The sequence below is a fragment of the Stegastes partitus genome, unplaced genomic scaffold, assembly GCF_000690725.1.
Source record: "Stegastes partitus isolate 25-593 unplaced genomic scaffold, Stegastes_partitus-1.0.2 Scaffold43, whole genome shotgun sequence".
Taxonomy (NCBI): domain Eukaryota; kingdom Metazoa; phylum Chordata; class Actinopteri; family Pomacentridae; genus Stegastes; species Stegastes partitus.
Window position 1 is genome coordinate 140,710 of NW_007577774.1, and position 13,852 is coordinate 154,561.

The 13,852-nt window shown below is 40.9% G+C and overlaps 1 protein-coding gene across 1 annotated transcript; it reads left to right on the forward strand.

Annotated features, from left to right (window-relative positions):
* slc6a16a (solute carrier family 6 member 16a) lies at nt 1-13,779 on the forward strand. Its single transcript, XM_008305087.1, has 12 exons — nt 1-102; nt 5,294-5,519; nt 5,694-5,851; nt 6,578-6,704; nt 6,788-6,963; nt 7,852-7,962; nt 8,116-8,357; nt 8,490-8,670; nt 10,142-10,343; nt 10,539-10,698; nt 10,789-10,951; nt 12,770-13,779. The coding sequence occupies exons 1-12, from the start codon at nt 100-102 to the stop codon at nt 13,121-13,123; spliced, it is 2,103 nt and encodes a 700-aa protein (XP_008303309.1). The 5' UTR covers nt 1-99; the 3' UTR covers nt 13,124-13,779.
* Nucleotides 13,780-13,852: the final 73 nt, after the last annotated feature.

A 13,852-nucleotide genomic window follows, 5' to 3' on the forward strand; every position in this document is an offset into this window, starting at 1 on the left:
AAAGGAACGGTTTAAAAGTAGCCTTGTCAGAAGTCGAGCAGAGAAACCAACACCAGGACAGCTGGAAACTCTACTCCTGTGTGGGACCGTGCTGTCAGCATGGTATGTCCACAACACACCGTTGTTTGGCTTTTATTACCGTGACTTTAATGTTTCAATTCTGTCAGGTCTTGCTCATTTCTTTCCTCTTTTTCATGGTAGAAAACTGCTTATGTAAGATATAGGTAACTAACTCCTTTGTCAGTTACTCAACCAGTCATGGGGCTATAAGGCTGCCTCACTTTGGATAATCTCCCCAATACATCTGATTTTCCATGCATTTTGTGCATAGTGTTGCTCAATATGTGAAGCCATTTCAACTGTCAAAATGTACAGCCAGGTGAAATAAAAGTGGATAAGATGTAAACTGTACTGCAGCAGGAAACCAAATTGCAGCCATATATGTCATTTGATTACATTCCCATGTTCATGTCTCCAAGCCGTTTAGTCTCCTAAAGTTGGAGCACTGGTGATAAAATAACACAATTTGTTTTTACACATGGTGAAGGTGAGAATGTAAACATCCCTAAATTTAAAGCTGGAAGACAGCGCACATGATGGAGTATTGGGAGTTTCAGCCTAATGTTATCTGAACCTGCCAGATCTTTATTTTAAACTGTGCTGTACATGCTGCGTGTGGAGGTCTGTCTCTATGGTATACTGTTGGCAGCAGTGAAGGGGGAAACATTTGCTCATGATTGACAGTTACTCGGGTTATGCAATCCTATAGAGAGTGTCTGTGTATGCTAGAGTGTAGTATCTGTAATTGTTTGTGTATAACCTATGCAGGGTGTTGGCGTTTTTCCTTTCAGTAAATGTATGCTTTAGATTGTTTCCTGAGAAAGAGACCAAGTAAGTTTGATTAAGTTGTGTTATCTTAGTGGTGGTGGATTATGTAATTAAATACTGTCGCTCCCATTCTGCAGCTTCTTGGTGTTTGATAGCAGAATGACTCCTTTCTGCTTCTTTTCGTCCCTTTTCTGTGACACACAAATGCGTTCTTCTGCATTTTGTTATTGCACACATGTTGATAAGCACTCATTGGTGTGATGCTTTGCAAAGGACGGACTTGAAGACAGCAACAAGTCTTTTTATCTGCTCGTTTTAACTACTGACAGCTAGGTTTTGGCTCACATGTCGGTTTCGCTACTTGATCTTAGTCCTGTTGCGGCTGGCTTGAAAGAAAGTTGGATTTGTTTGGCCAGGAGCCGATAACCTGATGAGTGGGTAATTTACTTGAGACAGAATGTTAGCAGGTCCAAAGAAGGCTGAGGGGCTTTTACAGAGAGAGAGAGAGAGAAAAAAAGACTCCCACTCCTTTTCAAACATGACGTTGACATGCAAAATTGCATATATGAAAGGGGCTTTATTCTGGCTGTTTGTGGAGGGTTGGGGTGGCTGCAAGCTGAGACACACATGTTGGCTTATATAATGCACCGAGACATTCAGCAGCATAATGTGTAAATAAATAACATACTTTAGATTGAATTATGTACATTTTAGGAACATTATAGATCCAGTGTTGTGACATACGCTTTAGAACATCACAATCATGACATACCGCATAGACTCAAAGCTAAACATGCGCTGAAATATGCATATATATGTGTGTGTATATATAGATATATACTGTATGCATTATGCAATGTACTAAATCCTTGTATTTGCTGTGTAAATACAAGGATTTAATGGGGCATGATTACAGGGAAGAGTCTAAAGTCATGGAATACTTTAAGTTGAACTAATACAGTACAGTAAAGATAGACTGCATTGTGTTTTCTGCATTTTTACTTTAGATGTGCTCCAGTCCGACTGTATTTTTATATAATCTGAATTTCTGAAAACGTGTCACTTTCTTGTTCAAGTTGTTTTTCACTCCAGTTCACTGTGGTTTGGCAGGCTGCACCACCGCCACATGCTTTAGTGCGTTTAATATCAGTGTTCGCTAAGGACAGAAGTGCGGTTGCCTGTTTTCCAACTGCACCCAGAGATAGACCCTGACTGACCAATAGTTTCAAATTTACAACCGCTCTGTGTGTGCGCTTTGTGCCTGTGTGTGTGTGTGTGTGTGTGTGTGTGTGTGTGTGTGTGTGTGTGTGTGTGTGTGTGCTGGGGGAGGGGGTCCTGTGTGCCAAGAAGATAATTTAAGGTTGGCCAAGTATAGAAAAAGAGAAGGAAAAATAAAAATACAGTAGCGCTTTTGTAAAAGACAGCAACAAGGACCCGAACTGAACAGAAGAGGATGCACTCGGATATTTAAGAGCTGAACTATACGTTGTCTTTTACGTGCAGGCTCATGTCAGCGCTTCTGTACTAGACATCTTGAAGGGCAGCAGTAAACTTATTCACAGTTCTAATATCCAGACTGTATCAGTTTACAATGCAGTAATGCTGAGTCAGGCTGAGATTGCTGTGGTAATTACTTAAACTGAACCTGGAGATAACTAGACTACAACAAGTGATTATTTTCACATTTTATCCATCAGTTAAAGTATAAAGAGTTTACTCTGCAGTGCCCAAAATTGCATCTTTAAAGACCCCTCCTATATATTATTGTTTTTTTACCTCGTTGACATGTTTATTTGATATTTTTTTCCACCTTCAAACTGCAGCACATCAATGACAGTCTCAAAACCACGGATCCAGACTTCTGGCGCTCTGGCAGAAATAGATCCCTTCTGCTTCTGGCTGAATTACGTCAATATTGCAACTTACTATTGTGGATCACAGACGAGTTTTACGATATTTGAGCAGAGTCGTAGGTGAGCTGGTGTGCTCGAGAGGAGTGGCTGGAGAAGGAGGCGGGGAATTCACAGATCTGAACATTGTCAATAAAGTAATGTAGTGCTACATGTCAGCCTTTTAAATGGATTTTAAGGGATTACTTTCATGGGTAAAACTTGTATTTTTGATGCATCAAAGTGAGTTTTAAGACGGTCAATAAACAATTTGACTCATTTGCCTAATAAATAACATACATATCTACTTAACACCAGTAATTTTTATCCAGGAGCTGACTATTTAATGAATCAGTTATTTAGTTCAGATAACATCAGATGTGGTACGTAACACCGATACTGCAATGAAAGTCTGTTTCATCCATGATCAAAACAAACTGAAGGCAAGTTTTCCTTCTGTAGAACTGAAACCCATGCAGTTTGTAAATCAAGCACTTGAATCTGTAAAGTTTAATCTGAGCCTCCAGCTATTGTCTTCAGGGCAGAGATGTTGAAATCCGTCCTGGCTGCCTTTCTCCTTCCGTGTTGCCAGCTGTACCCACCACATGGTCTGTGCACCTCAGCACCACCCACACTATGAACCAATGTAAACCCAACACCTCCCAGAGGATTCTCCCTCCCACTCTCACCCACACATCACTACACTGCTGGTCCCACTTCCCCTCCTCTCTATTTGTGTATGCATATTTTTGTCGCAGTCTCGCACTCCTCCACGTATGTGTGCATACATGCTTCTGAAATCACCTGCCTCATCAGGCTATGTGTCCTGAACAACTAGAACTTTTTCTGGGTCACACACCTCTTGTAATTTTCCACTCTCACCAGCTGATACCAGCAAGGGCACATACAAATTATCCCGCTAGGTCATGTACCGGAGCCAGTTTGGCTCGTGTTAAGCCTTTTTGGCTCCGAGCTGAGTTCGGCTGTCCGTGTACAAGTGGTTCAACTGGTGGTCAGATGTGCTGCTGCATGGGATTGTCTTTGTTTTATGTAAAAGATGTAATCTGGAGGATTTTCTTATCATAAACCACAGCAGATGACATATAGAAATGATGCACCTGTGGCTAATTTTGGCATCAGCAAGCCACAAAGGGATGCAATTCCGATTAATAATCACAGTTTAGCAGCATCTGTAGGAATTTTAATAACAGTTCTGACACAGTATTGGAAGAGTGACAAGGAAAACAGTGAGACAAAAGGTAAAGTTATAGTAATAGAAGGTAATATAAGGCATTGTACCCTGTAAAAAAAAAAGCAGACTCTTCTGTTAATAAAGCAAACTACAGTCAAGTGACAAATTAAAGGAAAAACCTGAAGGATGCAGTGAAGTGGCTCTGTTATAGTTGGCTGGCATTTATTACTTTATCCTGATGGTAGTGGTCTCCTCCAGGATGACAATGCCTCCATCTATAGGGCACAAGGGGTCACTGAGTGGTCTGACAAGTATAAAAATGATATAAATGATGTGTTATGACCTTTGTAATTGATTTAACATCTCAAACCAGACGCACACCGAAGACAGATTTTAGACTTTCGTGTTGGACAGCGCTCTCCACCATAATCATCAAAACACCAAATGAGAGACTGTCTTTTGGAGAAGTGGTGCTCCATCCATCCATCAGAGCAACAAAAGGCTTTGAAAATCAGTACAAAAGAAGCACTGAAGCTGCTTACTAAGACACTAAGACGCTTCTTATAAGAAACAAGATTAACGCACATACAGGATGTGAGCTTAATTGATTCACCTCGGATGCCGTTGCTCTTTCATGTGATAACTATTGTATGTTTGTGTGTATTTATGACGTCAAAAAATATTATAAAAACAATAATGATATTGCATAATGACATACAATGTATTGTTTTGCCAAAAAAAAAAACATTTATTGACTTAGTTAATTTCAGGACTGTGCAAGGCATGTTCAAAGCAAACAATAAGTTACGTGTTGCTGTTCAGAAGCAATATTGGAAACCATAAATTAAGAGGAAATTCAAATTTAAAAAACAAACTTTTGCTCGTAGCACCATGAAGAGTAAATGTCTATCAATTTGTGGAAACTTTATGTGACAGACTGGATGAGGATTTTAAAATGATATGAGGTGTGTAGACATGGACCAGCTAGAAGTTAATTTCAGTCATCCTGCTTGTTTTTTTTTCAATTCATGTGTTTTAGTTCCCTTTTTTGCCTTTATGCTACTGCGGCACATCTGAAATCGATCTTTTTTTTTTTTTTTTAAATCTTGGCTCGGTGCTTATCTGCTGTAATATGAAAACAGTTATCTTGAAGGCACTCACACACATTCAGTGTTTTCCTAAACTAACCCGAACTTTTCTAATCTAATCTTGTGTCCACACACGATTTCTATATGCACATGTATTGTCAATATTTTGCCCTCACACACATCTACTTTCTGTGTGCAAAACAGGTGCCTCTCACAAACGTTCTTCATTCTGTTTGGTCTGCCCCTTTTTAACAACGATTATCTGTTATCATTCTACTCTTTCTGTTTGTGATGAGATGGAGAAGTCCTCGCTGAACGGCACTGAGGACAGATCCTGGCTGGGGGAGGGTCAGTCTGAAACCCAGCTTACAACCATCCCTGGTGCTGACGGAGCTGAGACAAACGACGACGACCGGCCGGCATGGGACTCCAAGATCCAGTACGTGTTGGCCCAGGTGGGGTTCAGCGTGGGCTTAGGCAACGTGTGGAGGTTTCCATATCTGTGCCATCAAAACGGAGGAGGTGAGTGTCTTTAAAGACACAGCACTAGTTCAGCTTTCTTGACACCAACTTTGTACATTTTGACACTGGAAGACGTGCAAAATGCAAAATTGGGACGTAAACATGCAAAAACACGTGAGATGGAGTAGGCAGCATGGTTAATATTAAAAGTGTGTCTTCCTTCCCTCCTTCAAGGGGCCTTCATGCTGCTGTATGTTTTCCTTTTACTGATTGTGGGAGTTCCCCTGTTTTTCATGGAGCTGGCTGCAGGCCAAAGCATCCGACAGGGCAGCATCGGAGTGTGGAAGCACATCTCCCCAAAGCTGGCGGGGATCGGCTACTCCAGCTGCATGGTGAGCAGTATTTTTATTTGCATTATTTTAAAGCTACTTTCATCTAGTCATGTACATCTGGGAACTCACACCTCGGATAATAGTTGTCGCAGATAAAAGCCAAGTTGAGGAAGCACATTCATTCTCCATCCTGAACTCTGTAAAGCACCGTAGCTGTGAAATGCTGATTTTTACAGTCCTGTCAGCTTGTAGTGTTTCCACCAGGCAGCTGTGGTTCGGTAGCTGGCTGGTGTCTTTAAGTTCAGGTTTAAAGGTAGGGCACTGGTCAGTATATTAATGTAACCCTATTAGACTGAATGTCCTCCACTTATGTCATTAAAAAGCTGCAGCGTGTACTGCCTCTTTTATCACATTTCTGTAAACAGCTCTCTCTTTTTAGCACCAGTCGTCCTGTGTGTAAACCTAAGGACATGATGACATCAGGCCATGAGAGACGCAGTGTGCTGTATAGTTCAGTCTGGGCAATTTGTTGCGTAACAGTTTTCTCTACAGACTAGACGAGGCAAACACACAGCGGGCAAGATCTTTCTGTGCATGTACAGCACAGAGAGTTCTACTGTTAGATGCCTGTGCTTTTTGGAACACCTCATGCTTCATGGCTCATTGTCACCAATCACTGCGGCCGCATTTCTTCGCAGCATTGCATGACAGCTAAAACTGATCTTCGGTTACTTGAGGTTTGTCCCTTAAAACACCTTTTTAAAGAATGTGCTCCTTCTTCTCTAGGTCTGTTTTTACGTGGCTCTTTACTACAATGTCATCATTGCATGGAGCCTCTTCTACATGGGGAATTCTTTTCAGTATCCTTTGCCGTGGCAGCATTGCCCAACCGATGTGACCACCAATGAAACAGGTACTCACATCACTGAGAAGTTGCTTAAAACGAAATGATACGTACATTCAAGGTCTTCAATGTTGCCTGTCCTCCATCAACAGTGAAAGAATGCGCAAGTAGCTCCCCGACGTCGTATTTCTGGTTTCGGAAAGCTCTCAACATCACAAACTCCATTGAAGAATCTGGAGAGTTTAACGGCATCATGACGGGCTGTTTATTGGCTGCTTGGGCGATCGTCTCGTTGGCCATGATCAAGGGCATCAAGTCATCTGCAAAAGTAAGCAAACACCATGTCAGCAATCAACCCTTCAGCATTCATTCATGGTCATGTCATTGTTTAAGTAATAAGGAAACGATGCATTTGTCATCTGTCCGTTTAAAATAAGCCACAGCCACCATGTGTTTGACACACAGACTAGAAACAAGTAGAAAAAGGCAACCTGGGTCTGTGCAAAGGCAACAGAATCTGTCTATAAATCTGTCACAAAATAAACAAGCAAGATATAGGATAGGATAAAAACGACAAGATAAACCTTGATTAATCCTGAAGGGCATTCTTGTGCCAGATATTGCTCAGAAAATACAAAATGACATTTGAAATGCAGTGCCTGAAAATTTGAAAAGCAATAAGGTATAAGTTCACTGCAATACTGAAATAAAATAAATAAATAATAAATTAATTAATTTAAAAAAAACTGTAAAATGCACTGCTGGCAAATACACTGAGGTAATGCAATTTTGCACCTCAAACATGAAACGAAAATGAAATGTCTACTTCTTTGACATTGTTGTACAAGAAAAGTGAAATATCGCACATGTAATCAAAATGTTATACATTAAAATGAAAATATAAAATATTGCCCATTAAATGAAATATTACAAATGATACAGAAACTGATATTACACAAACTATTAAAAAAGTAATACTGCAAATGATATTAATGTTATTGTTTAGATCTAAGTGTGTGACATAATGTGTTAATTCTGAGCTTTAGAGGTGCTGGTTAGCAATTCTTGTATTAACTGTTTATGCTAAGCTAACTAGCCGTCCACTACATTATGTGTGATCCACACACACGAGAGTTGCACAAGTTAATCTCTATACCAAAATCTTTTAAGATTTCTGGAATCAGCAATCACTCTCTGTTTCTTTTTCCAATCTTAGGTGATGTACTTTTCCTCCGTTTTTCCCTATGTGGTCCTTTTTATTTTTCTGATCAGAGGGTTGATGTTGGACGGAGCCATGGAGGGAGTCACCTACATGTTTTATCCAAAAGTAGGTTTCATCAAGTGTTTTTTGCCATTTTTTCTAGACTTCTTTTCCTAATATTGTTTTTTTTTTAAATCTAATAAATGTGTAAAAAAAAAATAAAATTGACATCTTGAAAGTTTGGCAGATAATGAGTCTTTGTTTCGTGGTACTTTTCAGCTGGAGATCTGGGGTAATGTGCAGGTGTGGCGGCAGGCTGCCACTCAGGTGTTTTTTGCCCTCGGTCTGGGCTACGGCTCCGTTATCGCGTATTCCTCCTACAACCCAGTCCACAACAACTGCCACAGGGACGCGCTGATGGTCTCTGCCATCAACTTCATGACGTCTGTGCTGGCATCGCTGGTGGTGTTCGTTGTGCTGGGTTTCCGTGCTAAGAACATCGCACTGCGCTGTGTGGCTAAGTATGGATATGTGTTTGACTGTGTAGGTCTTTGCATTGATATCCAGTTTGCAGAGGATGGTTTGATTGTCTGAATGTTTGATGTACAATTAAACAGGATATTGGAGAACTCGCATTTTTCATCCTCTTCCAGGAATCTCGGTCTATTAAACCTCGTGGCGTCCAATGGATCCAACCAGCACTGGTGGCCTTGGTTCAACATGACCAATCCAGACTCTGTGTCTATTCCTGAATACAGAGAGTGGTACAGTCACTACGGCTCCATGGTGGGTCCTAAAATCACTGACTGCAGCCTGGAGGAGGAGATGAATAAGGTAGCCTTGAGATTTAAAATCACGCTGAAAGAGCTAAAACTAGAAAATAGCATCGGGAGAATTATTTACTAGACGTGGAAGACCAATCAAGCTTTTTAGCTTGTTATCATGTACATATGGTGTTGTTTATATGCTGGAAGACATATCATGAGTGAAATAAGCAGTCAGCCCCATAGTGGACTGATGACAGTCTCAGAAATGTGGAATTAAGCTTCCACAGTTTCATACATAACAATCCAAACGAACCAACCCTGTCATGTGTGGCAAAATTACTCCAATGTTGCAACTTGCCATGGTCTGGCATGGACTAACTTTACAGAATATGAGTAGAATCGTGGGTGAGCTGGTGTGCTCAGACTGCAGCAAATGGAGAGGATTGGTTCTAGAGAGGCGGAGACTTTATACATCCACAGATTCTAGAGGAAGTGATGGTGTAGAGTCAGATTTAAGGCTTTTTAATGCAGGTGACAGGATCATATGTAGCTTTAATATAGGAAGATGAGTTTTTAGGTGTTTAATCAATGACTGCAGAGGAAACAAGCAACTTGAAGCATGTAATTTAAACAGACAAAAAACATTTTTAAGGTGAAACATAGTGAAAGCATGATCCAGCAAGTCATTGGAGATTTAACAGATCGAGATTGAATGATCACGTTGGCTTTGCTGAAATGTCTGAATGTGATAAATCATCCATAACAACAACAAGAAGATCGCCACATGTTCCCGAGAGCAGATAAGGACGCACAGACACCATTCAAATCCAATATACTGTATGTCCTGTATTAAGCTCAATTGTAGTAATTCGGGGTACACGTGAGAGCAATAAGTCCTGGGCTGAATTTCTTTCATAGTAAACCTTTGCTGACACCAAGTCAAGCTTCTAACGTAGCACTAAGATACAGTTATTTTGACCATCTGGTACCATGAAAGGTTTGGATGCAAATACCTTTCATAGAGGAGAGCTGCAGGTTTCTAACATTGTAGAAGACACTGGCTCTCTAAAAAAAAAGACAGAGACCAAAGGTGAACATTTCAATAACAATAGTATGTAGGCGGAGAGCTGATGTTCCCAGGACCCCTGAGGAATCTGGGAGGTACAGTAAAACATCCAGCAGGCCGGAGGATGAAAACATATTGGGCACCGTATCTAGCTGGAAGAAATGGAAACAAGCTGCGTTAGAGGAAAGAAAGAAGAAACTAAAGAAACAGAATGAGGGTTACAAAGAGTCATGTTATCTCACAGTGTGTATTTTATCAAAAAAAAAAAAAAAGCAATACTCTTAAAGATGGAGGCTCAGGAGGAGGACGTTTTTGTATTGATAGGTGTCTTCCATTGTGTCGTGGTGTAAAAACTCCAACTCTGAATCCTTTACCTGCAAGAAGCCTCTATTTAGACACATTTGTTTTCTGTCGAAGTGCCATTTGTTGAAATATTTTGCCACTATCGTTATATATTTGTGTGTGCATGCAGGGTGTCGAGGGGACCGGCCTGGCATTCATAGCGTTCACTGAGGTGATGGCGCTCTTCCCGGCCAGCCCCTTCTGGTCCACGCTGTTCTTCCTAATGCTGCTCAACCTGGGACTCAGCACCATGTTCGGGACCATGCAGGGAATCCTCACACCTCTCATGGACAATTTTAGCCTCTTGGGACGCCACAGGACCCTCCTCACTGGTAACGCACACACACAAGTCGACACATGCTCAAATGTGGTCATTTAAAGTTTTTGAATGACTTTTTAACTGCGGATTTATACATCTGGAGCATTTGAGCAGGACATTTTGACATCTAAGTTAGTTATTCTTGGCTTTGTTTACAATTCCGACAGTAATTATTATCGTTTATTTGTCTTTTTTCCCTGTTTTTCAGTGTCCAGCTGTGCTCTGGGTTTCGTGATAGGATTATTGTTCACCCAGCGCTCCGGAAACTATTTTGTGGCCATGTTTGATGACTACTCTGCAACCTTACCGTTAGTCATCGTGGTCATTTTTGAAACCATCAGCGTGGCGTGGGTTTACGGCACAGATCGGTAAGAAACTTCTAACATCAAATTACTTTGTCCTGTTTCATTGTCTTATTCTGACCCCTCAAAAAATGCAAACATTTTCCATCTCTGCAGCTTCCTAGACGACATCGAAGTCATGCTCAAATGGCGCCCTCCAGTGGTGTACAAGTATCTGTGGAAATATGTTTGCTTATTGGCCATGATCAGTCTTCTGGCCGCCAGTTTGTTGCGTATGGTCTTCAAAGGACCCACGTACACCGCCTGGAATCAAAGCACAGTAAGATATTAGATTATAACTCTTTATCAGGCACATGAGAAAGTCAAAATAGCCTGTTATAGTTTCAATATAGAGCCCAGACTGTAAGTATTTCAACAGTTGGATGAGCTTTGTTTGATAACGCAGCACAATTTGAAACAAACGTACATTAAAGAGCCAACACTCTAAAATTTGAGTATCAACATAGGAGACGAACATGTGGTCAAACTAAATCATTATATTTCATATTTAATTGGAAAAGCTTTGCAGCTGTTGCTTGCTGTGGAGTCTCTGTCTTCAGTTTGATCTTCAGAAAGCGTCTCAGACGACTGAGATTATGAGATTGACTCGGCCGGTCGAGGATATTCCACCTCTTCACCCTGAAAAGCTCTTTAGTTGTTTTTTTTGGCTGCATGTTCAGGATGTTGAATGATGAAATATCGCCCAAAATAAGTTTCTGACTGAATCTGAGTGTGCAGAATGCTCCTTTATAGCTTCTGATTTATTCCTGTCAGCAGTTAAATCACCTATAAGTGAAAGTGTCCCAGTTGCATTGGCGTACAACAGATTTTTAGCCTCGTTGTTATCCTCTCGGTCACCTCTTTACTCTTCATATTGACTCTTGAGCCACGTGATCGGTTTTGTGCATAAAATAATGTAGGAAAAACACACAGTGGCCCAAAAAATCAAGTGTCCAGTTATTTTGAACTTTTGTAGTTAAGGCACTGAGTGTTTAAAGGTCTCTAACAGTTCTTTCATTACTGACATAAACCCACTCAAATTAAATCTGAGACTTGACACTACAATGCTGAATCAGTTATTACATATAAATAGAATTGTTAGACAACAACAAAAGACAGTTTAGCAGCATTTGGGTTAGCAGTGTACAACAAAAGAGCACGAAGGCATTACAAAAAAGGAATTGCACTGCATAATACACAAGATTGCACTGTATATAATACAATAAAAAAGGCAGATTGATTAATTTTCCTGAAGCACAGAACCTCATGGACAAAAACACCTTGACACCTTATTGTGTAGCTCGTCTCCTAACGATATTTAGATGCTTGTTTCTGCCTGTAAATCTGTCACAGCATTTGTTGAAGCATTGACAGCTCCGTATCTGTTAATTGTACTTTCAGTAGGTTCAGTTTTACTCCTGATATCCTGTTATAGCTGCTGTTAAAGTCAAAGGTGATTCCAACTTTTGGAATTTTTCATGGTTGTTAAGATCCAGCCTCTAGGGTCAGCTGGAACTGACAAACACTAGGTGTACTCGGTTGAGATAAAGCAATTTACTGCTCAGTAAATGAACACAAAAAAAGGGTGACATTACGAAGAAAACGGGCTAATGGATGCTGCGAAATCAAAGAACCAAATAAAACCAAACAAAGGCTGATGGAGTAAAGGAAACTAAACAGAAACAACTAAACTCCCGAGCCAGCCTTAATTCCAATAACAACACCCGTAGTCAACAAAAGAAACTACAACAAGTGCCTCGAAATGCAAATTACAAAAAAACACAAGACACAAATAACTTCTAAACTAAGTAAGACAGCTGCTAAGTTTTAACTGTAATTAATTATTGTAAAATAATTTGCACAGCGTAAAAAGATCTCAGATCTCCTGCCGACATCTTTCTCTTTAAAAAGCTCCAGCTGTGTGAAATGTCCAGAAGGGCAGCATCAGTTATGCTGCTGTTAAATAGTTCCTAATACACATTTGCACATTTATTGATCTACTTTTAAAACTGACTGTGTGAATGCACTGACAGAATTGCTGCTTGATTGCTTTGTACGCTGTACACTGACAATAAAGGAATCCTCTTTGTCTCATCAGGCCTCTGAGATGACCCTCGAGTACCCCGGCTGGGCCCTGGCCATGATCGTCATGCTCATAGTGGTCGCCAGCCTGCCTGTGCCTATTGGCTACATCCATTCCAGGTTGAAGAACCGCAGGGTCCGTAACGCTCCGTCCCAGGAGGGCGGCGGCCAGGAGATGCACCGTGAGCTGTACACCAAGTGCAGCTCCACGGACCAGCTGGACTCCAACACGCACCGAGTCCCTTCCGAGGAAGAAGGGGTCCACCCCAGACCGGCCTTCCTGCTGATGGGCAGCGAACACTACCGGCTCCTGCCCCAGCAGGAGGAGGAGGAGGAGGAGGATGAGGAGGAGCAGGATACTGGGCTGTGAGCATGCGGTTTGTGAAAAGACAAAATGTTGAACCTCTGAGCATGCGAGAAGGACGCGTCATTAACAGCATTATTCTTTATCAGAGAAAAAGTCTTTGGGTTGTTTTCTATCTTTATATCCTGTAAACTGTTGACAAGCCAAAGCTATTTTAACTATTTATACCGTTGATGGTGCATTACCAGTCAAAAGCATCTCCCCTACATTCGTTTTCTGAACCACTGATGCGGTTCAGATGATTAAAAACTCTCTCAAAGACACAAAAAAGGAAAACGGCTGCAGAATTTGGTGATAATTTGTGGAAGGTTTGTGCAGCCCGACCTCTTGCGGGAGTCACAACTGAATCATGGAACGCAGCAACTGACAAAATATGCTTCGTGATGAGTATTTTTTAGCGACGTGACAAGTATGGATCTGCATGAAAACATTCTACCTGGAGAAACTGAGATGTGTTTGCACATCTGTCTCTGTGTGCGTGACTGAGAGAGTGAGTGTGTGTTGGGTGAGATGAGAAGTTAGTCGGTTATTTTATATTTGTATAAATTTACCTCAAAAGACCACAGCAATGTTTTTACATGTGTTCACACAAAATGCTCAGTGTAGCAGTGTTGTACTGTAACTAGATGGCAACTTAAATAAAACCTCTAGATGGCAGCAAACTGACTCTGTCTTTTTTTCATTTTAACACACACTTAAATCTGAAGCTGCTAACACCTTTAAAACTTCATTTTC